This window comes from Alnus glutinosa, chromosome 13 (assembly GCF_958979055.1).
Source record: "Alnus glutinosa chromosome 13, dhAlnGlut1.1, whole genome shotgun sequence".
In the NCBI taxonomy this organism is placed as follows: Eukaryota; Viridiplantae; Streptophyta; class Magnoliopsida; order Fagales; family Betulaceae; genus Alnus; species Alnus glutinosa.
Window position 1 is genome coordinate 3,067,685 of NC_084898.1, and position 27,149 is coordinate 3,094,833.

General features: G+C 35.0%; 2 protein-coding genes across 2 annotated transcripts; both read left to right on the forward strand.

Moving 5' to 3' along the window:
- Positions 1-8,054: 8,054 nt before the first annotated feature.
- Positions 8,055-14,955, forward strand: LOC133854128 (homeobox protein HD1). The gene is made up of 5 exons (XM_062290174.1): positions 8,055-8,939; positions 9,076-9,196; positions 12,995-13,185; positions 13,556-13,687; positions 14,538-14,955. The coding sequence occupies exons 1-5, from the start codon at positions 8,622-8,624 to the stop codon at positions 14,676-14,678; spliced, it is 903 nt and encodes a 300-aa protein (XP_062146158.1). The 5' UTR covers positions 8,055-8,621; the 3' UTR covers positions 14,679-14,955.
- A 7,653-nt stretch (positions 14,956-22,608) lies between these two features.
- Positions 22,609-25,578, forward strand: LOC133854639 (L-type lectin-domain containing receptor kinase VIII.2-like). The gene is made up of 2 exons (XM_062290883.1): positions 22,609-23,828; positions 24,353-25,578. Exons 1-2 carry the CDS (start codon positions 22,661-22,663, stop codon positions 25,150-25,152), a joined length of 1,968 nt encoding a protein of 655 aa, XP_062146867.1. The 5' UTR covers positions 22,609-22,660; the 3' UTR covers positions 25,153-25,578.
- The last annotated feature ends 1,571 nt before the right edge of the window (positions 25,579-27,149 follow it).

Genomic DNA, 27,149 nt, shown 5'->3' on the forward strand with positions numbered 1-27,149 from the left:
AGCCAACTGGTACATTGTACCCATGCGTAGGGGTGTACATGCAGGCAGATATTAATCGCCCTCATCTACTATCCAAACTACTATCTGTAAGTGCATATGCGGATAACAGTATTAGGGTATGCAGATACGGATAATAATCGTATCCGCATACCTTTTATATCTAATATACATTTTTTTATATATATTTTTATATATTTCAATTATGAATGTGTAATATTTAGATAATTTATGTTATATATATATATATATATATTTGTTGGCTTCATTGTTATTCTCATTGAATTGTGGATTAAAAAAAAAACAACATTAGTGTGTTTCTTGTGAGTATTGATTACCATGAATATTTTGAGGTCATATCCATCATTTTTTTTTTCCCGATTTTACATATTTTTGGTGTTGCATTATATTTTTAAAACAAACCCAAAAGACTAAAAATCAGTCAAAATTATTTTTAAAATCGTTTAAAATAGACACATTACCTATTTGCAAATATCGAATAATAACCGTACTTTATAACCACGCAGACATGAATAGTAAAAAACGTTGCGAATGGAGATATCTAAAAATGATATTTGCATTTTTATTTTTATTTTGGTTTTAAAAAAATAATATCTGTATTTTACGGATGCGAGTGCAAACAGCGAATAATAATTGCACGGATATCTACATGTACACCACTACCCTTGAGATCTAAACCCACATCCTATTAACTGATGACACCTGGTCAACCGGTAATGGTACCCATAAGATTTTTTCCTGGTAATCACCCTTACTAATTTAAGCATTAAAATGTCCATCGTACCCATGAGAATTTTATTTTATTTTATTTATTTATTTATTTTTTTCTGGTAATCATCCTCATTAATTTAAGCATCAAAATCACCCACCTTATCCCACCTCTCTTGCAGGACAAACAGGGCAGCATTATTTTCCGTAACAACTGGTATAAAATAAATTAGAACTTATTAGAGAGAACAGCTTTTGTTTTTCTATTTAATCGTGATTAGCAGTTGGATTGACTTTGGTGGTACTTGAAAGAAAAGGAAATATCATCGTCAAGGAAGATAAAAGAAAAGGAAAGGTCAGGATCGGGGGGCCTCCTGACAGCGAAACACCGGATAATCTCCAAGTTTTTTTTTTTTTTTTTTTTTTCTAAGGAGTGGAATCGTGGGGACCACACACTGTCTGCTCTTTCTCTCCAAGTTTGTTTTTGGTTTCCCTTTTATGTTCTGGGACCACGGCTAGGCGGGTCGCAATCTGATAGGGCGGAGAATACGACAAGGCTACAGCTGTGAGGGCGACCCCACTGCTACTTCCACCTTTCTCTTGGAAATCACGCCGTCGCCTCTTTTTGGCACGCCCTCCCAAACAAACATTAGTACTTTCTTAATGGTGGTTGTCATGGAAGAAGGTCAAGCTTTATATTAATTAACTGCATGCTTATCCACGTCATTGTTGTGACCTTTTCATCCCCTTTAATGCCCTCTACTTTATTTTTATCTTACATTTTTTTTTTTTTGTTAATAATTATTTTATAAGTTTAAGTTGTAAAGTATATAGCAATATCGAACGATATATCGTGTTTTAAATTATGTCAGTCACTTAAAAAAAAAAAAAATTAATCACTTAAATAATGTCATGTTGATCGATATGAAATAAGTGTAGCCCTACTCCTTTCCCTAAAATGAGGTTGTTTTAGTTTAATAAAATAATACTATTTTTTTTTAATATATATGAATATGCGAAGGCGAATATTATTCACTTTTTTCTGCCATATTTTGATATTTACCCGCATATATGGGGATGGCGAATATGGTGTCTATCTGCTTGGAATTAAGGGTTGGAAATTCACTCGTAATTCATGCGAATGGGCAGATAGTAGATGTGCGATTTTTAACCACTCACCTAAACACCTTTATTAAATAAGTGTGAAGAATAACATTACTCAAAGTGTTATTTTTTTTTTTAATCTTGAATCCGAGTCTAGTACGACGCGAATGGGTTGGAGCAATCAAGCAAAGGGCGATTCAACTTTAATAGAATCCAATTAGAATGTTCTCGCAATTACCTTTTAACTCAAGTATATATATAACACTATGAGGAAACGATATAACATGGTGGTATTGGATTAGTAGAAAGATTGTAAGTGTCCTAACAATTTTGAGGAAGAATTTTGACAAGAGTACTACGATTTTTACTATAAATTTCTTATAAATTGGCATAACAGATCACGCGACACTTATTATATTACTCATTATACAATTAAATTTGATTGTAACTGATATCCACGTGAACTGCTATGTCAATTTGTAAGTCTAAGTAGCACTTATAACGTCAATCACTAAAAATTTAGATTTAATTGTGGTTAATATGACAGTGTTATGTGAATTGTCACGTCAGTTTATAAGGGGTTGTAGTATTCCAAACATTTTTCTTTGAGGAATACAGTCATTTCTTTTTTTAAGGACGTGATAATATATTTGTAATGATACAATATATATATATATATATATATATATATATATACACCAATATTAAATAAGGAAATGTTTGAACTCTTTCACGTTTAGAATTAGTGGTAGGTATATGAATTTAAGAGTTAAAAACAATCCAATGAGCCAAAAGAATGGTAGCACCAATCTAGAAAGGAAAAAGACATAAATTAATTAATGACAATGATAATATAATGATATGATGTTGATGCATTTGTCTTTGTGGCCGACTTTGTTGCATTATAGTATGAGCACGACAAGAATTCCATCTCTTCCTAGTTTAAATAGTTTTAGGAGTTTTGATAATGCCAAGTTTTTTTTTTTTTTTTTTGTAAGTACAAAGAAAGGATAAAACTAGAAATCAAGGTACTCTAAAAGAGAAAGAAAAATCCATTCCAAAACATGGAGGAATGGACAAACAGGAGGTGGGAATGCAGCTAGAAATAAATTTAGTCGCGGCCCAATCAGCCACATAATGGGCACAGAAGTTTGCACTTCGGTTGATCTTCCTAGCAGTCCAGCTAGTAGTGGGGGAAATAGGATAATGCCAAGTTTTACTCTACACTTCAAAAGAACAAGGGATTTGGCTCCTTACACCATTTGAGGGACGGGTGTGGAAGTTGGCTCCTTGAGACTTGACTATTTTTTTTTTTTTTAAATAATAATTAAATGGCTACTCTTTTAATACTAGCTAGAGCCACATGGTAGTGCAATACCTAGTCTAAACGGATTTCCAAGTTTCACACTCTAGCCAAAGGTGGGAGGCAGCTGTGGGGTTTATTTGTCCGTCTAAAGACTTTAGAATACAAAATTCACTTGCTCAGAATAGATAGGCCTTGCAACTCGATCTCATTTTTTAAGTTGTTTAAATTTTTATGAAATTCGGGTAGCTAATAACACGGATCCCATTTCCCCCCACACCCCCCCAAAAAAAAAAAAAAAAAAAACCTTTTAAAAATGTGATCTGAATTTTGGAGCCTTAGAGTATTTATATCCGGCTTAACAAGTTTATTATCTATTTTAGGTAAAAAAATTATACTTCTCTATTTTAACTACTAATTTTTTTTAAAGTACCTATATCCGGCTCTCTGTTTTAGTAATCTACTTTCACTATTCCATTTAAATATTCATTTTCAATGATTTTTTATTTCTTTTCTTGAGACGAGAAAATGTTAGAGATTTTTTTAATAATATATATATATATATATATATATATATATATATATATTTTCACATTTGGTAAGTGGACAATGCTTACAAAATTTGGTGAGAACCGTAACAACTAAACAAATGTTTCTCCAATTTGGTGAGCCCGATCGATGCATTTCATTTTGATTCTATTTTAACATCTTAACGGGGCAAAAATAATGTTTGAGTTATTTTTGTTAGCCTAATGAGAATATTCTAAGCTTATTATTGGTTTTTTTTTTGAATTTTTTTTTTTTTTTTTTTTAATTCAAGCTTAATAGTGGTTTCTTGACTATCAAAAACTAAACATTAATTCAAAGTTAGTCTGGTTGGCCTTCTGATGAGGTCTAGGCTCTAGCTAAGCCAATGACTTTTGAGCTGAGCAAAAAGGTTCGATCAATTGCCTCTTAAGCAACCCTACGTGCTAAGTAAAAGCAACCCTACGTGCTAAGTAAAGGTAGAGAAAGTTTTGACATTGGATTTCATCCTCTGAAGTCAGGGTTAATTAAGGACAACCCTCCCACCTCCCAACAACTCTCTCTCCTTTACTCTACAAGCCTTTCTTTTTTTGTCCTTTTTCAAGTTTGTATTAGATTAAGATCCCGTGCAATAAATCTGTCTTATTGTATTCTAACAAAATAATTTACGTCAGAGTTTGTTCAGACCCTAACTATTTAAACACGTATTCGAGTAATCCGAACTTACATATTCAGACAGACTGCCCTATTGCACACGATGCCCTCTCGTGAAATCTTTTTATTCAAACTTGATTCATTAATTACCTGGTTTAATTTCTGTTTTAGCTAAACAATTAATAAACAACAAAATTAACTTCTCTATAGAAATGCATGGTAGATTTGCCAATTTTGGATCATATATATTGATGACACCTCTTATTAGAAGTTGAGTATAATCATGAGTCTCATCATAAGGGAATATATGGTTATCATATCAAAGCTGAAAGCGTTGTTCTGAAAGTTCCAATGTGTCATAATTAACTAGCATGTTTCACATGTATAAATGTCTCTAAGAGGATTAAAGGAACAACAACTTTTTGGTTATGCCACTAACAATGCCCTAGTTATAATGATCTTGTTTCCAATACAACTCTAAATTTTTGTTGATCATTCATTTATCGTAATAGAATTTTTTAATTTTTTTTGGTTTAATTAGTTTGAGTTGACATATTGAAGGAGATCGAGTGATGTTAGAAGTATTATAATTTTTACTAAAAGTTCCTTATAAATTGACATGACAATCAACGTGGCACAGATCACGTCATTTTGTAAGTCGATATGACACTTACCACGTCAGTAACTAAATAATTAAATTTGATTATGGCTGACATGATAGTGTCACGTGGAATGCCATTGAGGTTGTAGTAATTAAAGCTTTAATGGATCAGAATTTCTTACAATTTGGGCACCCTACAAAGATGGATGCTCTAGGACCCTAGAACTTCAAGCTGCTCGGGACAGGTCGGCCTTGCAACCTCCTCTATTTGGGATGCCCGAATTACACAGCTACCCCAATTGTAAGGAATCCTAATTTAGTTTTAGTACTCCAAACATTTTCCTATTGAGGTTTTTTTTTTTTTTTTTTTTTTTTTTTTTTTTTTTTTTTAAAAAAAAAGAATAATGCTACTCTTTATACCCATTTAGCACACATATTTCATATCGGCTGATATGACGCGTTTTAAGTTGTTGACATGAGAATACATTTAAAATATGACATATCAGTTGGTGTGAAATATATGTGTGATAAATGTGTGTGAAAAATAGCATTATTCAAATTTTAATGACATGTTCATGAGAATCTTCAAAGAGTAATGCTATATACCATATTTTTATCCTACAATAATGATGTGGCAATCCCAACCAACTTTTAAATAGGAAAAATGATGGATTTACAACACCACCACAACAATTACACAACACCCCCTCACATGGGGGTGAGCCCCACACACTGAGCCCCACCCCCATGTGAAGGGGTGTTGTGCAATTGTTATACCGGTGAAGTATATGAATCAAACCCCAAAAGGGACATTGCTTCCTAGCTACTCCAAGGACATTGAACCATAAATAGCTAGATATAATGCTTCCTTGCTCCCAAAGCAACACTATTTCCACGTTAAACAAAGGTAAGAAATTAAAGAAGATTAATATTTCCATTTAATGCTTTTGCTTAGGTTCGACTCTAGTGCAAATTGCCCAACAAATTGTTTCCCTTGTAACCAACCCTCTAAATTGGCCAACTGTCACCACCTCACATCTAACATATCCTATATATTATTCCTTCACATTTTCACAATATAGAATTCACAATATAGAATTCCCTGCCAAACTACCACTCTCAACTTCTCTTGTTCATCTCTAAACCATACAATTTATTGTAACTTGGACTTAATTATTAATTATCATAATGTCTCGAGTTGCCTTATGTTGTAAAAATTGACCGTTATTTGAGATGAAAAACATGAGCACGTGCTTTGCACGTACATCTGGGTTACCAAATACTCTCATTCAAAAAATAAAAACTTAACACAATATACCTATGTTCAAAGGGGTAGTCGCGCCGTCACCCCTCATTTATCTAGAGGTGTGGTTGCGACTTGTACAACCATCCTCATTTGTTTGTCTGGGAGGCCAGGCTGTCCATGCACTCTCACTAGTTCAGAGCAATGCTGCCAACCCCATTTGTGGAGTGGGAAGGTCGGGCGACTACCCCTTACTTGTTCAAAGGGAATGGTCATGAGGCTACTTCCATTTGTTCAGTAGAGTGGCCACACGACCACCTCCATATGTTTAACTTGGACGCCACACGAGCATCCTAGCTTGTTAAAAGGGAGTGGTTCCATAGCCACTATTATCTGTTCAAATGAGTGACCGCGTACCAATCCTAATTTGTTTAGTGGGCTGACCAAATTTTAAAAAATGATTCAGTGATGATCATATAACAATATAAAAAATTTATAATAAAAATAATTTTTCTTATTCTAATCATTAATAAATAATTAAATATATAATGCAATATTCTTAAGAAACATCGTAGGAAAATGAGAGATCCGACAGTCAGGAGTAGCGTCCCATCAGAGGTCATGTTCGATTCCCGCCAGCCCGCCCGCCCGCCCGCCCGCCTGCCAACCATGCCTGCATGAGACGTAACTCCTCTATGAGATAGTTGGTGGCTTGTCATTTATGTTTTTATCCAAACCGGTGCGTTTTATATACATATTTTTCTTGATTTCACTGAACCCTAAAGAGCTGAAACCGGAAAAGCACACAGCACCAATCAAGGAGCTAGGTGGAGCACCGACTGCTCAACCTCAGCCTACTTTTTTCTTCTTCTTTCCTTTTTTTTTTTTATTTTATTTTTTTTATTTTTTATTTTTTTAATATATATTAACGAACAACTTAAAATACAAAACGTCCTTAAAATATAAAAACAAAATGTTCGATCACCATTATGTCACATCACAACCACTTATAAGAAGAAATAAAATCCACAACAATTAGCTTTCAAATTAAACCGTGAGGGAGTTCATATGAGACCCGCATATTCTACTTGAACTCCTTCGCAATAACAGCGAATTTGGACGATTAATTAATGTGATTCCCATCTCTCATCCGAGTACTTATAATTAAAATATAAAAAATAAAAAATTATCTTATCTTGTTTGGAATGAGAAAGATGCTGACCCCATCTTGATAGATGTGGACTTAAGCTAGAAAATGGGTTGTTTTAGTACCCCAATTTGATTGCCAATGGGATGGATCATTTGCTAAAAAGCCAGCAAACCCTCAAACAGTGACTGCAAATGAAACCCATGTCTTTAGTCTTCATGTACCCTCTAATCATTGAAGGGGTGCTCCTCATATGATATTGTGGAGTGCTCCCACCATCATAGCCTTAAACAAATACTTGGTTGACACTTGACATTAAAAATTAGTTTTTTTTTTTTTTTTTTTTTTTTTTTTTTTTTTTTTTATGAGTAAATTATATGAGAATATATATATTTTTTCATCCAATTTATTAAACTAATATATGCCTATTAGACTAAGAATAAGTGAGTAATGCTACTTTTTACGTCCATTTTATATTGACCGATATGCCGTGTTTTAAGCTTTTTTTTTTTTTTTTTTGGTATAACGGACATAAAAAAATTAATTAAAATAAACTATGTCAACTGTTCGTAAGTGTGAAATGACTGATATATGATGAAGGAGAATAAGATAACTGTAACAAATTATTCTGATATTTGGCGTTTTGTATGCAGAATCGATTGTCTTTTGATAATCTTAAACTAGTATTCCTATTAATTAGAACCACTTGACTTGGCAGAGAGCTTGTGTCGAAATAAAGCCAAAAATATTTTCAAGAAATTCAAAGCGAAAGAAGAAGAAGAAAAAGCAATCAAATTTCAGACAAGAGAAGCAGCTTTATCTAAGCTTGTTTCTTTTTCTGACCTCGCTTCCAACCCCGGCCCCTTTCATAGTAATTAATGATTCTATGCCACCTCTCTCTGTGTCTCTCACAACTCTTTTCTCAAGGTCTTTAAAACCGCAAAACAACACTTGAAACATCTCCCCCCCCCACCCTTCTCTCTTTCTTTGCTGCTTCTTTCTCTTTCTCTTTCTGTGTGTGTAGGTAAAATCTTTTGTTTCTCTTGCGCGCTCAGACGTGGTGCAGAAAGTTGTGTGTCTCAGATCCCGATAAACACCCGGCCCTCTCTCTCTCTCTCTCGCTTTCTTATACACCAGTAACGATAAAACTGTCTGCTTTCCTCTCTGTCTCTCCATCAAACGCATACAAAGACCACAACTACACGAGAGTTTATTTTGTGGTCCTTAACCTTCAAGCCCATCTTTTTTATTCTATTTTTTCAAACCCTTTTCGTTTTTATCACCCATTTGATTACAAAAAGCTAAGGTTTTTAGTCTTATGGACATAGAAATACAAGAAACAAGCCTGGGAATGATGGGTGGTGGCGGTGCTGGTGGTAGCAGTGGTGGTTTAGGTGGTGAAATGGGAATTTCCGGCGAGCACAGCCGCCAGCTCAAGGCGGAGATAGCCACTCACCCACTGTATGAGCAGCTTCTGTCGGCCCACGTCGCGTGCCTCCGTGTCGCCACTCCGATTGATCAGTTGCCGTTGATCGAAGCGCAGTTGCAACAGTCTCATCATCTTTTGCGCTCTTATGCCTCGCAGCGTAGCCATTCCATCTCTCCCCATGAGCGTCAGGAGCTCGACAGCTTCTTGGTAAGATGGTTTTCACACTTACCCATTTCTTTGTTTTTCGTTTTTATTGGATATTTGTGTTATTTTGTTGATTTGTTATGAGGTTTAATTAACTTCAGGGATTTTTGGTGGTTTTTATTTTTTTATTTTTTTACAGGCACAATATTTGTTGGTTTTATGTAGCTTCAAAGAACAGCTTCAACAACATGTCAGAGTCCATGCCGTTGAGGCTGTCGTGGGTTGCCGTGAAATTGAAAATACCTTGCAGGCCCTCACTGGTATGCCCTCTTTTTTCATCTCAATGCAATTTCTTATTAATTACTGTTATTAGTTTTTCTCAAAAACTCTATCATAAATGATAATCTTCTTTAGCTGCTTCTATAGCTATCAGAGAAAATCACTTCTATTTCTTTGTTATCTCTCTTTGCTTTTGATGTTTGATGGGTTCGGTAGGTAGACAGCTAATTAAGAGATGATATTTGGGGTTCTTGCAAAGTTGGGTTGTCCAAGCAGGGAGGTGGGTGCTGTAGGACCTACCCAGAAAATATCTATAAGATATATTGCAAAAGGGTTAGTTAGTTCGGTGAAGAAGGTACTCCTACCACCAACAACCGATAATGTTGATTGGAGAATATTTGGTTTCGAGGAATAATCCTTTAAGCCTTCCGAAGACGTTGATGCATGAACTTTGTTGTTTCTTCATAGGTTAGAGATTTAGAGGCCTCAGATTGGTTTATTTGTAATGGGGTTTATAACTGTTTGACAATATACATATGAGATTAGGCACCCATGATAATAAAAATTGTGTTTAAAACAAGAGTGAAATGTAGAGATGAGGATCACATATAGTGCATGGTATATATCCATCTTTTTGGCTGGTGGTTATATGGTTGGGAAACTTTTTGAAGTAAAATTACATTGGATATTAATATTAATTACCATGCTTGCTTAAGACTTTTTGACATAAAATTTCGAGTAATTTGTTGAGTTTTCCAGGAGGGTCTGGGCCTAAGGACGCGTGCAACCTTATATTATGTTGGAATTTGCTGATCGATGATATATTTCCGTACATCGAGATTGGAGCCTTGACTAATTAAACTCTTGCTTGGTTTCTATATCGGTCAAGAAAAGCTATTATTTCCATGCGATATAACTCTTAGCATTGAAATACTTACCATATATATTCAACCATCAATCAAGGAAACAATGGATCCCAAAAAAGTTTTCATTTTGCTTGGACCTTAAGGTTATGATCATCCTAATCTAGTATGGGAAATGTTTAGGGTATTACTAATTTTTACTATAAGAACCTTACAAATTGATGTGATCGATCACCTATATGTATGTATCAACAACTTAATATACATCCAGAAATTGATGTGGCATGGCACCGGCCATTCATACAGATTGCAATATCAGTTTGTAAGACTAGGTAACCATAGCAATACTCATCTAGTATATATGTTATAGTAGTGCAATCCATTCTAAATGATTGAGTGGAAGAGATCGAGGGCACCATTTATGCCATTGCTATTGTTAAATTCGAGCTCAGTACGTACTATCGATCTCTCAAGAAGTAGAGCTTGTATGAGACAGTACGCTCACCTCTCCAACTGGCATGGTAATTAATAATATCTATCTCTAAACAAGATATGAAAGGGATCTCGTTCACAATTTCTTCACCATAATATTTCATAGTTTTTGGTAGTGTTAGTTTGCTCCTCTATATATATGCATATTGTATATACTTTAATGCCATTAGAAGCAATGCTCCTTAGGTATGAAACTACCATCATGTAGCTTCAATCTCATGGAAGGATTAGAAATATTAACTATGCATGTAGTATGGTAGGTTTGGTGGAGTGGGTGCTAATTTCTAGCTAGTTGCACCAAGATATTCTAGCCAAACTAATCGAAAGTCAATTACTGAATTTAATCACAGAATAAAATTCTTTATTGGGTTTATGCTACATTTTACTTATCCTCATCTATACTTTTTTTTTTTTTTTTTTTTTTGGTTGGAACAATAACCTTATTAATATTCTTCTTTCTGATTAAGTTATAATTGGCTATGTATTACAGTGTTTTCAGTGAAATTCAGTGTAAAGTCAAATCAATGGTCTAATGGGCAAGATTTAGATGGTTTTTCATTCAGTGCTTTTAATTGGGGATTATACTAGCTAGAGTAGCTAGCCAAAATGGAGAAATTAATACAAGTAATTAGTTTAGAGGGTGGAATCATTTTAAAACGCTTCTTGCTTTCCATAAGAAGTTGCCCTAAGTGCTTTTATTATGGACTTTGCATCAGAGTACACAAATCATCCTCGATAAATTAGTCTGAGCTCATAATTCAATTTGGCTGAGGCCAAATGTTCATGGTCATTTTCTTTAGAAAATCAAAATTTCAAATTAATGGAAAAATATATATAACCTCCTCAAATTGTAAGAATATTCAATCACAAATTGTAAAAATATCAGTTCTAAACTAGAATTTGTAAACCAAACTCTGAATTATGATTACCAACCAAAATTTTGATTATTTTTAACTAAAAAGCATTCAAGTTTTATCTACCAAAAAAAAAAAATTCCATAAACCAAGTAGATATAAGCCTCATAATTAGGATATACATAGTGAGACACTTCAAACAAATATAGCTAATGCGTCTCTAGATCATAATATTCAGTATCACAGAGCCAACTTCCTAATTATCTCATGCCTCGAATCGGTATAATACTTTTTTTATGCACAATTAGTAAGAATAAAACCCCTTGCAGTTGTACATGAAATGCATAATTCTTTGATTTTTCAATAAAATATGCATACTGATCATCTCTCTCATTAGAATGGCTTTAAATTGTGGTGGTCTTTAGATTACCAAAGATAGTTTACTTTCCAATCTAATATATTGATTATAGTTTGTGCTAGAGATGATTTATATAAATTATACTTGCATTTTTTTTTCTTTTTGGAAAATTAGGTCAGCACCGCCTATGCTTTTGATCATTTTGACTTTAAGGGGGTGGCTTGTGGCCTCCCTTGAATGGTGGGATAGCTCACGACCACGTTGATAAGAGGGAGTGGCTGCTAACAACGGGGGTGGCTAGCGGCCACTCCTAATAGAAGGCTGGCTAGTAGCCACCCCCTTTCAACAGGGTGATCTCGAACCAGTACTCCCTTTGAACGAGGTGGCTGTGAGCCATCTTGCTGTTAGGGCAATTGCGAACCACCTTTCTGTTAGGGTGCGGGCCACCCTAGTCAAACAATGGCTAGGAGATGGTCCTCCCACTCAGCCACTACCATGATTAGGCTAGGTGGCTCCTAGTCCCAACCTTTTTTTTTAAAAAAAAAAAAAAAAGAATTACAATAAAAATAAAAATGGAAAGATGTGATAATATGTGACTTTTAGGCTCAAAACAGAAGTCACTAGTTCGAATCTCTTACCTCTCCTTCCTTGCCCCTTGAGCCCAATCACTTATTAAAAACAAAATCTCAATTGACTTAATTATTTGCTTCATGACATTAGATTGCATTTCAAGAGGGACTGTCTGGTCTTTTTTTTTTTTTTTTTTTTTTTTTTTTTTTTTTTTTTTTTTTTTTTTTTGTCATATTTCCTGCATTAGCTGCCATGTGACTTAAAAGGGCAGATAGGATCTATTTACATTAGCCTGTTGAATTGGTAACTGGTAAGGGAGATTTGATTATATAAAGGAAAACACATAGAAGTCCCATTTTCAATATGATGATGTGCTAAACTCCAATAAAGATATCTTAAGGCCTAATTGTATCTGGTTCATTTACCATATAGTGGTGTTGTTCACTTGCCTATTACATGTACATGAGGATATATTGGACTTATACCTATGTCTGAGTATTTGGATTAATTAGGGCTTTTTCTTTATTGTTCCTCTTGCTTTAGATTTTATTTTTTGCAGTATGAAATCCAGTTACTTCCATGAAGTGTTATAATGTATGAGATGGACTTTATGACATAATAGAATTCGGGATTAAATGGTATTGTATGATTCCAGTTGATCAAAATGATGCATGGCTTATTGGTGTGTGACATGTTTTCCAGGAGTGAGCCTAGGTGAAGGTTCTGGTGCAACAATGTCAGATGATGAGGACGATCTGCAGATGGATTTCTCTCTTGATCAATCTGGTGCTGATGGACATGACATGATGGGATTTGGTCCGCTGCTTCCAACAGAATCTGAAAGGTCATTAATGGACAGAGTTCGACAGGAATTGAAGATTGAACTGAAGCAGGTGATATTATTAAAACTTTGTTTGGAAAGGTCCTTAGAGATAATTTTCCTGGGTTAATTTAAAGACACATGGGCTCAATGACATAGATAAGTGCAAACCTTAAACAAGGCATGCAACATTTGATTAACGATCATAAAGTCTTCTTGTTAGAATATTATTTAAATGATTAAATTTATTATTTTTTATTAATTTAAAATTTTACAATAAATGATAATTTAACCGTTTTTGCTATCCAGGGCAAAATTTCAGTCACTTTTGCTTTCTGAAATATGGAATTAATACTTTAAATGCCGCTTAATTCATGATGACTGATGCCTTTACAATCTTATTGTGTGAGGCTAAATCCCAATATGCTAACATTGTTTTGCAGGGTTTTAAGTCAAGAATTGAAGATGTTAGGGAGGAGATCTTAAGAAAAAGAAGGGCAGGGAAATTACCAGGTGACACAACAAGTGTGTTGAAAACTTGGTGGCAGCAACACTCAAAGTGGCCTTACCCAACTGTAAGCAATTACCAATCTCATCATCTGTTTATGATTTTGCACAATCATAATGTTCATATTCTTGCTGGTTTGGCTTCAAGTACTGTTTCATTATGTTTGTCAGATAAAATATAAAAATGTCTTGGATCTGTTCAACGCCTAACCAAAGTATTTGAGAATGGGCAAAATAGATTAAAGGCCTAGGTGGAAAGAACCCAAAACATGCTTTATAAATGATTAAGTTTATCATTTCTTATCAATTTAACTTTTTTGGACAAGTGATGATTTAACATGATATCAAAGCAAATGTCTTGAGTTTGAATTTTAATTTGTCTCCATCATTCATCCCATTACAGTTAAATATTCCACATGTGTTAATCCAGTATTCCACATGTATTACAGTTAATTAACACTGTTAGACTGCCTTATGTTATTTTCTAATTAGAGTTTCGATATCACTCTTTGTTCAAGGCTCCATGCAAACGTTAACACAACCCCGGAACTACAAATTCCATTGGAATTGTATTAATCCAGTATTTGAGAAGAGTTTTCAGCATTTGAGAAGTGAAACAGCTTTTGAAAATTTTGCCAAATAGGCTACCATTAGACTTCATTTGAAATGCATGCCAAGTACAAATGACTAGATTTTGAACAGGAAGTAGTATGACAATTAAGGCTACTCTTTCAAGTTTATCAGCTTTCAAACAGCTCCTAGACTTTGCATTGATCTTAGCCATTTTTGTTGATACACTAAGAATAGTGCCACTATGCTTCCAGATCGTAAGCTCTGAATCTAAGTAAACTTTACAAGATTGATATTTATTTTATGATTTATTTGTCAATGACCCATGTAGCTATCCAATATTTACAGGAAGATGACAAGGCAAAACTTGTAGATGAGACAGGCCTGCAGCTGAAGCAAATCAACAACTGGTTCATCAACCAAAGGAAGCGCAACTGGCACAGCAGCTCTCAGTCGGTGACCTCTCTCAAGTCCAAGCGCAAAAGGTAGACAAAATCATGTTAATTACATGTTGCAAACCAGGCAGCAAGAAGGACCAACTTACTTTATGTCAATATATAGCTGTTCTTGACCATGGGGGAGGTAAATAGGGTGGCTGACTCTTGTACTTGGAAGCTATGAAGGAACCGTTGGAATTGAAGTTAGTTGAATTCAAAATCGGGTACAGAATGTAATAGATGGAGTTTTAAATAGCTTTTACATAGCTTACATATATATGAGGTTGTAACTTCTTGGTTTTAACTGGGTAAAGATACTTTTTACTACATTTCTTTTACATTTGTGTTGCCTCTATATCCATATACTTAAATGAGGGGAGGGGATTTTCCTTACTAAATACCTGCCTCCTATCGAGCAGGCAATTGAGAGAGGCTCCCAATAGGTTCCATGTACCCAAACAAATTTTGAAGACCTCTGACAATTGTAGTCGGGCTAAATTGCAGCCATTTCAATCCAACTTTAGATCCCATTGAAAAAGAAGTACCACATTAGTAAGCTAGGACCAAGCTGCAGCCAAGGGAGAGCATCCAACTTTAGATCCCATTGAAAAAGAAGTACCACATTAGCAAGGACCAAGCTGCAGCCAAGGGAGAGCATCCAACTTTAGATCCCATTGAAAATAAAGTACCACATTAGCAAGGACCAAGCTGCAGCCAAGGGAGACGAGGAAAGCCCCACCCTCCAATTTTAAAAGTTTTTGTGTTTAATTATTTTTTTTTTAAAAAAAATAAATAAATTAGGGTATGAGAATCATTTGAAAAACTTCCCTGTCCTCCAAAAATACAAATCTCATTTGGCCTCTCCAAAAATTTTAAGAAAACCCTCATGGGTCCTTAAAAATCTAAATAATTAACCTCTTTAATCTTAAAATTTTGAAAAAAAGAAAAAACCCAAAATTTTTGAAAAACCATTAAAAAAAAATGATAAATTTTTTCTCTTAAAAAATATGAAAAAATATTTGAAATTTTTCTAAAATCCAAAAATTTATCGTTAAAAAGTAATTTTAACTCTCTCTCTCTCTCTTCTACAAAACTTACAAGTAGCTTTCCAAATCTCCTTCCTCCTTTGCTGTGCAAAAAATATTTGGCCTTGGAGAAAAAAGTTCCAATGAATAGTTTAATTAACTAAAAATTTGCCAATAATTAAATGTGTTTAGAGAAAAATTATAAAAACGACATATTATTATTTTTAACGGTGATTAATTATGATAAAGCAGATAAAATAGCTTTACCCCCAACACTAATTAAAGTTTAACCTCACCCTTCCCCCCGGGCAGGGCATGATGGGGAGGAACCTTCAAAAGTGGGGGCATCTAAAGCTTTATTTGAAATTAACGGAAACATAAAACGGTGGGAGATATATCCAATCCCAACGTAAATGCGGCCATGCGGGTTCAGATTCCAGGAAAAAGCGTAAATATCTTCGCATAACATAACTTTACCAAAAACACAATACTAACTTTATAGGGATTCCAAAATGACTAACCATTTCTTTTTTTTTTTTTAAACATTTATTTATTTATTTATTTTTTTTAAAAAAAGTTTAGCCAAATATCCCACTTTCTAAATTTTTTTTTTAAACTTAAATAAATAATATCGCCGTCCCGATGCCGCCCACTGATTGCAGTCCGTCCCACCGTGCTCCCGTTGTGAACGTGCCTGCGCCGTTGTGCTCATGTTGCACAAAGAGAGAATAAAAAATTGGGCAAAAATATTTGGCTTTGCTACGGTTGCTAGCTACGTTTGGAGAGCAACTGTAGTAACTCCAAAAATAATGTAGCTTTAGAGAGTTCAATATGGGGTGATTTTTATAAATTACAGGTGAATTTTAGCTATACTTTTGGAAGGTTCAAAAATATTTTGTTTAATTATTTAATTAATATTCTAATACTCTTTTAAGCGTAGGTTCAAACTCTCACTTAATAACTAAAGTCCAATACGTAAAATATTTAATAAAAATAAAAGTTAAACGATAGAAACAAAGTTCAAAGTTAGGATATTTGCTATATTGTTATGTTAAAAATAATTTATTATTATTATTATTTATAATATTTTATGACAAAATCTCTATAACTTTTAGTGGGCCACAACCAAGTAAGAGGTATAAATAAGTCAATGATCAGTCATTCATTGACACATGGGCTGGGCTTCGTTCACTGATCATATCAGTGCTACACGTCGTCGAATTCTGGAACTGACTTTGTGCTGTACAATATACATCTTGGGCAGCAACGTGTCATGATTTCATGCCATCGGAAAGGATTGGAATCTCCTCCGTTTAGAGTGCGTTTGAGATTGCGATTTTGTAAGTAAAAAATACGATTTTAAACCAAATTGTAGAAAATGAATCGTTCGAAAAATACGTTTTTAAAAAATTGCGATTGCATTTTCAAATAGCAGCCAATGTGACTTTTTGAAAACACAAAATTTTAAAAGTCAAACTGTGATTTAGCCAAACGCTTACTGCTTTTTTAAAAATCAATTTTTAAAATCGCATATTTTAAAATATCTATTTTTAATTTGCACTTTTTTAAAATCGCAAATTCAAACGGACCCTTAGAATGTCCGAATTGTTAGCAATTCAAATAGTTCAATAGAAAGAGGTGCAACACAGCCCACCTTTCTGTAGCCCCTTTTTTTATGGCGTTGCCTAAAAATAAGTGCAAGAAATCCTAATTACAACTGAGCCAAACTCAACCTAAAATTAATGCAGTAGGTTAATGGTAGCTTATAGAGATAGGATCAGGATCTCTTACAATTGGGGATCAGAGTTATTACTTAAGTCATCTTTTCTTTAGATAGGGCATTGGGGGACCTCTTGCCCAAGCGGCACGCCGGCAACCTCTCCTCTTAAGGAGCCCTTCCATAACTTCCTTACAATTTTCCATGCTCCTAGTATTTTAGGGTTTGGCTTCATATATTATGCATTTATATGATGATAAAAGTGGGAAGTTGTTAATTGGTCAGCAAGATTGGCCTCTCTCTCTCTCTCTCTCTCTCTCTCTCTCTCTCCACCATGCAAATTGGGAAAGAATTCCATAAACTTTTGGAAATAATTGAAAACTTGTAATGCGTCTTTTCTTCTTATAAGATGAGAGGTCCTCCAAAAGGCTAACAACATATTTGATAATGCTAATGCTACCTAGCCTACCTCCACCACTTCTCATGCAAATTAAAGATGACTAGTTATCATATCCCCTTCCCTTTGTATCACATAATTTTTTTATTTTTTATTTTTTAAAATAAATAGTTATCATATTCACGAAAACAAATCATATTAGCTGTGGTCACGTTTAACAATGCTTTTTGAGACGCTTTTTTTTTTTTTTTTTCAACATACGATTTTTTATTAAATTCTGTCAAAATTTTTAAAATACTTATTTTTTTTTTAAAATTCCGTTAAATCCTGAACAACACCTAAATCTTTGCAATTTTTTTCCTAAAAAAAATGAGGGGTATTTTAGGAATTTTGACACCCCTCCGTTAAGATTTAACGAAAAATGTTAATGGATGGTTGAAGTTTAAAAAAATTGAAAGATGTATACACTAAATTGACACTTTTTAAAGTTTAAGGGTATGAAAGCAAAAATAATGAAATATCAAAGTGATAATGAAGTTTAAAAAAAAAAAAAAAGAAGCAAACAAACAAGGTACTGAATGAGCTAGATAGAAGGCCCCTTCCCCCGCACTAAAAAAATTTAATGATGTGAAATGTATAAAATTTAATCTGAACCATGAAGTAGAATGTTTTCAATTTTATTGAGTGTGCTTTATTGTAAAGAGGAGATTATTGTTTGTCCTATATTGATTATGTATTGTTTAGGTTGTTGTACAAGTCAGATTTTTTTGGCTTAGGGTATGAGGTTCTTGCACCTCATGTTATTGTCCTTATCCTGGGGCTTTTCGATTCAATGAAGAAGGTTTATTCTGTTCCAAGAAAAAAAAGAAAAAAAGAAGAAGAATGTTCTCAATTTTATTTGGAGAATTAAGGATCTTGAAATTTTCTTAAAACTCTCTAGTAGTGGTAGACTTGAATGCAGACTTAAATGATTAAATCATAATAATATACTATATACAGGAAACCAAATCTTTTTTAAATGCATAATTTTCTCCATAATTTTTTATATACATGAAACCAAATCTTTTTTTGAATAGGATTTTCCCAAAAAAAACCCTTATCTATTTTATTATTATTATTATTATTTTCTTTCATAACACCAAAACTTTATTTCATGGGTGGCCGACCACCCCCTTGAGGGTGACCAGCCACCCTAACAAAACAACCGGTGACCGGCCATTCATGGGATGATTTATTAATTTTTTTTGTGTTAAAAAAATGATTTTTTGGAAAATAATTTGTAGAGCTAAATTATTTTAAGAAATAATAAGAATAATCATTCTATTCCAACTTCTTATATTCTGAATAATCCTAACTCGTTCGTCTTCGTAAAAAAATTACCATTCCAACGTACCAAATGTAACCCTTACTACAAAATTTAGTTATAGAATTTGAAATTGCATGGACCCTCATAAATGAAAGGACCACTACGTACGTCCACTAACTTTTCACACGTGAGAAAACGTTTCGATCAACTCCCATTTAATATTATTAACAATGTATTTTCAAATTAACCAGCGGTACGGTAGTTTGGACTGTCCAGTTAATGGGAGGTCCATTACAGTTTAATTAGGGCAGCATACACAAAAAGGTAATCTGCTTAGGAACACTTTTGGATATGGCTTTATGTGGTCATTGTGGTGATAGCTTGTAATATATATATATAATCAAATAGATCGATCACTCTCCCCCAATGTGTTTAATGAAACACCAATTTGCTTCAAGGTACGTGTCCATAAGTCCATTAATGTATATCATATATAGTGCGTGTACGGATAATACTAGAAACTACGAAGACATTTAGGTGCAGGGACGGAGCTAGAAGTTCTTATGGGCAGGGGCCGTTGGTAAAAAAAAATTATTGGTAGGGGCCAATAAGCTAAATTTTTAGTTTTTTTTAACCTAAATTTTTTTTTTTCAAGGAAATTGGGGGGGCCATGGCCCCTGCCAGCCCCCCCTCCCTCCGTCTGTGTTTAGGTGTATATATATATATATATATATATATATATATATTTTATTATTTTTTGTTGTATTGTATTGCGTTGTTTGAGCCGCCACAAAAAACTACTTTGAGGTGGCCGATTCACTCTATGGGTTTTTGGACCACCCTCAAACACCTAGGGGTGGTCCGGCCACCACGTGAGAGTAGTTCAACTACATTTAGGGTTTTTTTTTTTTTTTTTTTTTTTTTTTTTTTTTTTTAATATATATATATATATAATTGAGTTGTAAAAAAGTTTGAGTTGGGCTGAAAAATATTTGAGTTGGAATGAAAAGTTTTGAAGTAGGAGCCAAACATGAATCCTTAAAAAAATATTATTAATAATTCAGTTGAGACAAGTTCCCAAACATCAACTAATTAAATACATTTTTTATCTTATAACTATTTTACAATACTGACGTGAAAGTTTCAACAAACTCTTAGATAGTTCTTGTTATAAAACAAAAAACCCAAGAGTTAGTTGGGGTTGCAACGTCAGCATTATGAGATAATTGTGAAATAAAAATATGGTTTATGCACATAAATGCTAATTAGGTGTGCATTTATACTATTCCAAATTGATCAAAAAAAAAAATATCAGGCTTGAGCGAGCGTTTGCGGTTTTCCAGCATCTAGGCCCCTCCTTTCATTGGCTCCCAACGAATATGTGTTACTATAGTCACGCCGAGATACAGGGGCAGAACCACCTTGGGCCCCCCCAAGCCCCAAGGTTCTCCCAAAAAAAAAAAAAAAAAAAAAAAAAATTTAAATTTTGTCCCAAATTTTATTATTTTTTCTAATTTTGGCCTCCCCAAAACTTTTTTTTTTTTTTCAATTTGGCCCCCCCCAACTTGGGGGGGCTGGCTCCACCCTTGCCGAGATAGAATAACTACAATTGGTTGTCCCCTTCTACCCTTTTTAAATAAGAAAAAAAAAAATTAATAAAAGTTGAACTCATCAATCACCTAAAACTCCATTGAACCTCTTATTATTTGAGGCTAAGACTCGATCAAATTTGTGTATAAAACATAGCAAAATGGTGAGAATCGACCAATCATCAGTTATGAAGAAGAATAACTATCTCCCATGCACGATTGAAGAGTAAATTAACCATATCCTTTGATCCTCCATATCTTCTTTTTGATAAGTACCTTCCCATATCTTCACCATTCTCTTGTGCTAGGGCCGGCTTAAAGGGGGTGGGTGCCTAAAAGAGTAATATCAAAAGCACACTAAGAAATAAAAAATAACATTAAAAAGCCTTCCTAAGGTAAAACCTACCTTAAATATCTTTGATCTATTTTGCTTTTGAAGAAAGTGAAAAAAAAAAAAAGAAAAAGAAAAGAGGAAGAACAGTAATAGTGTAAATACAGAAACAAATATGGAATTAAATAATAATTGATGAAGTTGAAATCCGTACATGCTACCTACTTGGTTGAATGTACCTGCAACAGAAGGAAGAAGAAGGCTTTCGAGGCTTGTCGGGCTAAGCCAACGAAAAATACATACTATGCCTAAGCCAGTAATAAAAAACTTAGGAAAAAAAATCATATTTAGTCCCTTAATTTTTATTTGATTTAGATTTAATTCTTAGGTTTTTAATTTAAAAAATAAAGTCCTTAGATTTTGCCTAAATTTCAAATTGATCAATTTATTAATTTATGTCAAAGTTAATAGATTTTCATTTATCACATGTGTTTTATTTGATACTCTAGGGTTCATGTTAGCACCTAATACAATGTCAATGTCCATGTTAACATAAAATTTAAAGGTTTTCTGGCCATCTAATGTTACAAAGCTAGAAGATTGAGATGACGAAGAACATATTTTTTGTTTCTAGAGTTGGGTCTTCTTCTTTTTTTTTTTTTTTTTTTTTTTTTTTTTTTTTTCTTTTTTTATAGACGATTTGGGGCTTAATGATAAGGCATTGATATTAAGTACTAATATAGACGTTGATGTGTCAATTGAGACACACATGAAATATGACAAACTATTAATCTTGAAGAAAAAAATAATAGATGGGTCTATATAAAATTTAAGCAAAACTTAAAAACCATATTCTTAAAATTAGAATTAAACTCAATGACTAAATTTAAATAAGATAAAAACATAAGAACTAAATATGATTTTTCCCATAAACTTAAAAGATAGATCTTCTTCTGAGAAGAGTTGAAGGCCATGTCTTCCTTGTATAGTTTCGTCACGTGTCATCCTTTGGTTGGGTGGCGTGTAATGAATTTGGGAAGGGTAGCTCACAAACCCTGGCAAGAGGGTGTCCTAGTAACCTCCTCCAATTGCTCCTTGTGACGGGCCGGGGGATGGTGTTAGCATACCTTCCTACCTAGGCCTTGGCTAGCCATCACTTGGGGACGAGCTTTTTTATAATAGACCAACTCTATGTGAATAATTCTTTTTTCTAATATGGAATTAACTTTCTAAAATATCACAAATAGTTATTCGATCAATTCTATGCTCTAATATGCGCACCAAAAGTGCCCTTAATCATCGAGCTAAGTTGATTGGTAAAAGCAAATCATTCCTACGGAGACTTCGATCCGATATCATTGAGTAGCTACTTAGCACTGAGGGACAACGAACCGAGAGGAGGGCCAACCCCCTTCACAAGAAAAAAAAATTTGTTATAAAAAAGCACCCACAATATTTAATGTCCTTTTTTTTTCACCCCTTAGATTTTTTTTTTTAACATTTACAGTCTAGACCTCTTAAAGTTCAATTTTTAGTTCCGCCCCGAGTCTGAGGAACTCATGCATGCTAGCTATAAATTAATAGGACTATAACATTGGCATTATCAATGGATTCTCATCCATATTTGGGGTGGCTGCTAGTCTTTTTGGCCACATTTTTACTTCTTCTAATGCAAAACCAAATGGTAGCAGCACATTCACTGCGCCACAAGATTCATCACCCTGGAACTCCAACATACGTGACCAAGAAACTATACTTCCCAAGCTTCAACCTAAACCTAAACCCTTATTACTCCATTGATCAGGACATCAAGCTTTTAGGAAACGCCAAAGTTTCAGAAGATGCCATTCAAATCCCAGATGTATCAGCAACCGCTGATCCCACATATCAAGCAGGCCGAGCGATCTATGCCTCCCCTATCCGCCTCTTTGACCCATTAACCCAAACCCCAGCTTCCTTCCAAACCACCTTCTCTTTCAAATTCACCTCCACCTCCACCTTCACCTCTGACGGGTCAGTTTCTGCCAATGTTCGCGGTGGCAACGGCCTCGCTTTCGTCATCGTACCGGACGAGTTTAACGTCGGAAAACCAGGCCCTTGGCTCGGCATCCTCAACGACGCATGCGACCACTACAAGGTCTTCGCGGTGGAGTTCGACACGAGCCGCGACCCGGAATTCGGGGATCCCGACGACGACCACGTCGGCGTCAACCTCGGCAGCATTGTTTCCTTCAAGACCGCGAGTTCATCAAAAGCCAACGTTTCCCTCCACAACAATACTGTCAGCCACCGAGCTTGGATAGCTTATGATAGTCAGAGTAGAAGGATCGAAGTTCACCTCGGAAAGGACGGTGAGCGTAAACCCTCAGAACCAATACTATCTTCGCCGCTAAATCTCTCTCCTTTCCTTCAAGAATACATGTTTGTTGGGTTCTCGGCCTCCACGGGAAGTCAAACGCAAATACATAGCATTTTATCTTGGAACTTTTCGTCTTCAAATATAGCTTTGCTTCCAAAACCTTCGGCGAAAATTTGCCGTAAAAATGTTGCTCACCAAGTCTCCAAATATACCCGTATAGGCTACACTGCCCCACCGAGCAGCTTTATGATCTTTGTTGCTGTCATTGGACTTTTTACGGTGGCTTTTATCTGTTTCTATTGCAACAGTACGCGCAGGGAGAGCGCAGTGTCTTCTGTTCTTCTGGTTGATAAGAAGCAGAAGCCGACGCCGCCTAACAAACCTCGCCGGTACACGATTCTGGAGGTTTTCAAAGCCACACGGGGTTTTAGCAAACTAGAAATCTTGGGAAGTGACCACAGAGGTGTTTCGTATAGAGGTATGTTAAATTACTACAAGCGGCCGCCGGGCGGGTTGAAACTTGAAACTCTCATATTCAATTGGTGAACTGATCAACATATTCAGAAACGCACTCCCTTACCTACTATCGAAAAATGTCTGTAATTTTTTTAAAAAACATACTTTTAAAACTATATATATTGCCGAAAGTGTATAGTTTAAAATTATATTTTTTTTAAAAAAAATTACAACATTTTTCGGTCGTAAGGAATTAGGGAGTGCGTTTCTGAAAACTTATAATTTTAAAGGTTAAATTGCGATTTTACTAAATATTGAACTGTGTTTTTAAAAATTGCGTTTTCATATCGCACATTTTAGAATTGCTACTTCTAAATTGCATTTTTTCGAAATCGTAACCTCAAACTGGCCTTAAAATGAGAGCTGAATGAAAGACACGGGGTTTGCACTCATGAGTTTTACTTTTTAATATATACTATGTTAAATAATCACTTGTCCCAAAATATTAAACAAGAGATAAATCTAATTTAATTTATATTTTAACAGGTACACTTCCTAATGGTTGTCATGTGACGGTGAAGCGGTTCTCGAGTCAGTTGCTGAACTCCTCGCACTTGGACTCGAGCCGAATTTTGAAGAGAATCAATGATTTATCCCAAATTTCTCATCGGAATTTTGCTCGGATTCGCGGGTGGTGTTGCGACAACCGGGAGACGATTATCGTGTATGATTATTTTCGGAATGGAAGTCTAGACCGATGGTTGTATGGACTCGGCGTTCTTCCTTGGAGTCGGCGACTCAAACTCATCAAAGAGATTGCCGAGGCACTATGTTTCCTCCACTCAAAAGGACTCACTCATGGAAACTTAAAGACAAGCAGCGTCTTCCTCGATGTTAATTATCAAGCTATATTGGGTGATTACGGTTTCCTCTTCTTTTTGGGTAAGGCTAAATCAGCCATTGCTGGCAAGAAAGGAGACGTGTTTGGGTTCGGAATGCTCGTTTTGGAAGCTGTTTTTGGAAAAAAGTTGGACTTGATCGGAGGTGAGGGAGAGACGATGGGTCTGTTAGATTTTGCATGGAGCACGTATGAGAGGGGAAAGAAGGGGAAGATGGTGGAAGAGAAGGTGGGAATATGCGGTAACTGGGAGCAGGCCATCCGGCTTTTGGAAATCGGTTTGAGTTGTAGTTTGAGTGAGAACAATGGGAGGCCGTGTATGGAAGAGGTAGTGCAGTACTTGAATACACAGAAGCTGATTCCTAAGCTGCCGCTTAGACAACCTGTCGAGTTGTTTCCGACACAAAGTACTGCTGGGCTTGGTCTCTCTCCAAAGCTCTCAACCTGAGGGATATTGTGCTGTCTTTCTGTGTGTGATTCTCCGACCCCATCCTCCTCCCAATGTCCCTCAAATTCTACGTGTCATGTCATTGCAATTCAAAAATCAATCTCCATATATCAAATATTGTGGGAACTACGTACGCTAGATAGGATTATGGGATGAGAGGGGATGAAGGTGATGTATATTAATGCATGAACATAAATTAGCTACAAATTAATTCCTATAAACTAGTCTAATAAAGTAACATCTGTCTCTTAGTTGGTGAGAAATACATGTATTTTTTTTTTTTTAATATTAAATGTTTCTCACATGTTTTAGGAACATATGTTACTTTATTAGACTGATTTGTAGCTAATTTATGTCTGTAATGCATGCCTTTAGTACATTTTTTTTTTAATCTTTTTTTGTTAATAAGATTTTGTTTATAGTGTTTGATGGCAATAGTAGGAAATTGATACAAATCCATCATCTAACCATCTCATTTTAAGTCCCACAAATTTAATGGTAGATTTAAAATATCTAAAGGGTTCGTTTGATATACAGAATAAAATGAAATAAGTATTCTATTGTTTGGTTAGTTTATTATTCTTACAGAGCCCCTTCTATAAGGATGGACTATAAAAGTGATGTTTTACAGCTAGCCTTCAATCAAACTTTACCATATCAACTAAAACCACCAGATAGAATAAGAATGAAAGCAATCAATCCATCACCTAATTGGGAAATTTTCGTCTTTTTCCTTCCTGCTCTAGTCGAATATGAACATTCACAGCCGTTCTCACCTAATTGGGCGGCTGGTCATGCTTTTTGTCTCCTGGTGTGAAGGAGATGGTCGAATAGGCTGGAAAAACAAGGCTGTTAAAAAACTATGGGAGCTAGATCTCATGTATCTTACTTGGACTAAGGTCTTTGTACATCCCGATGCTCCAATGGACTGGAATGCAACATTTGTTGGTAACAGAAACTTGATATTTGGGGTTGAAATGTTCAAAATATTTGGTCAGGTGTTGGATTTCTTGACTGTAGGTGATGTGTCTGATATGGAAGCCAACTGGAGCCATATTTCAAGGAATCATGTAACTCATGAATTGGATGCTTCTTCTTGCACGACTAATAAATCACTCGCAGTGCTACATCTTTAAAGTTCGTTGCAGAAAATTTAAGACATCCATTCTACATCTTGCTGGATTTTTCTCCCGTTGAATCTATCGCCAGATTCAGACGGTGGCTCCATGGATTCCGATGGCAGCTTCGGCTAGCCTTGATGGTTGTTTGGGCAAGGGTCCGGGGAGGCTCCATGGGAGATTAAAGAATAACATAGATGAGTAGGAAAAAGATTGGGTGTTTTCATCTTTATTGTATTTTTATTGTATTTTTTGATTTTTGATTAGTTGTCTTTTAATAATTGGTTGCTGTAAAATGAGAGTTTTACAGCCCATCCTTATATAGTGAAGATATTCTCTTATTCTGAATAATAGTTATTCTATAAGAATATGAGTATGCTCTATAGATGCCGTTCGATGGCCAATTTCCTACAATTAGCACCTGCACTGCCAAGGTTGTTGTCGGAATTCTAACCAATCAGAAAAATGCTATTTTCTTTTTTAAAAATAAATACAATGAACAGGCTTAAAGGGAGAATATATATATATACACATACTTTGCCACTGAAAATTCTTAAGGGGGAGGGGGTATTTCACGGCCGCCACCATGGTCCATCATACACAATATCTAGCAACAAGATACATGCCTTGCACAAACAAACACTCTGTTCTAAGACCAACTGAATACAAAATAGCAAGCATGTCAAAATTGAGCAATTGTTAGAAAAAAATAAAAATAAAAATAAAATCCCAAAATCTCCAAATATCCAGGCCCTAGCCACCGGAATGGGATCCCTTGTTCATTAAAATTGGGCTGTTAGGCTTACTTGTCCGTGTAGGTGGATCCGACACCCTAGACAGCATGAAACAAGTGGGTTCCAAAGCTTTCTCTTAGGGCCT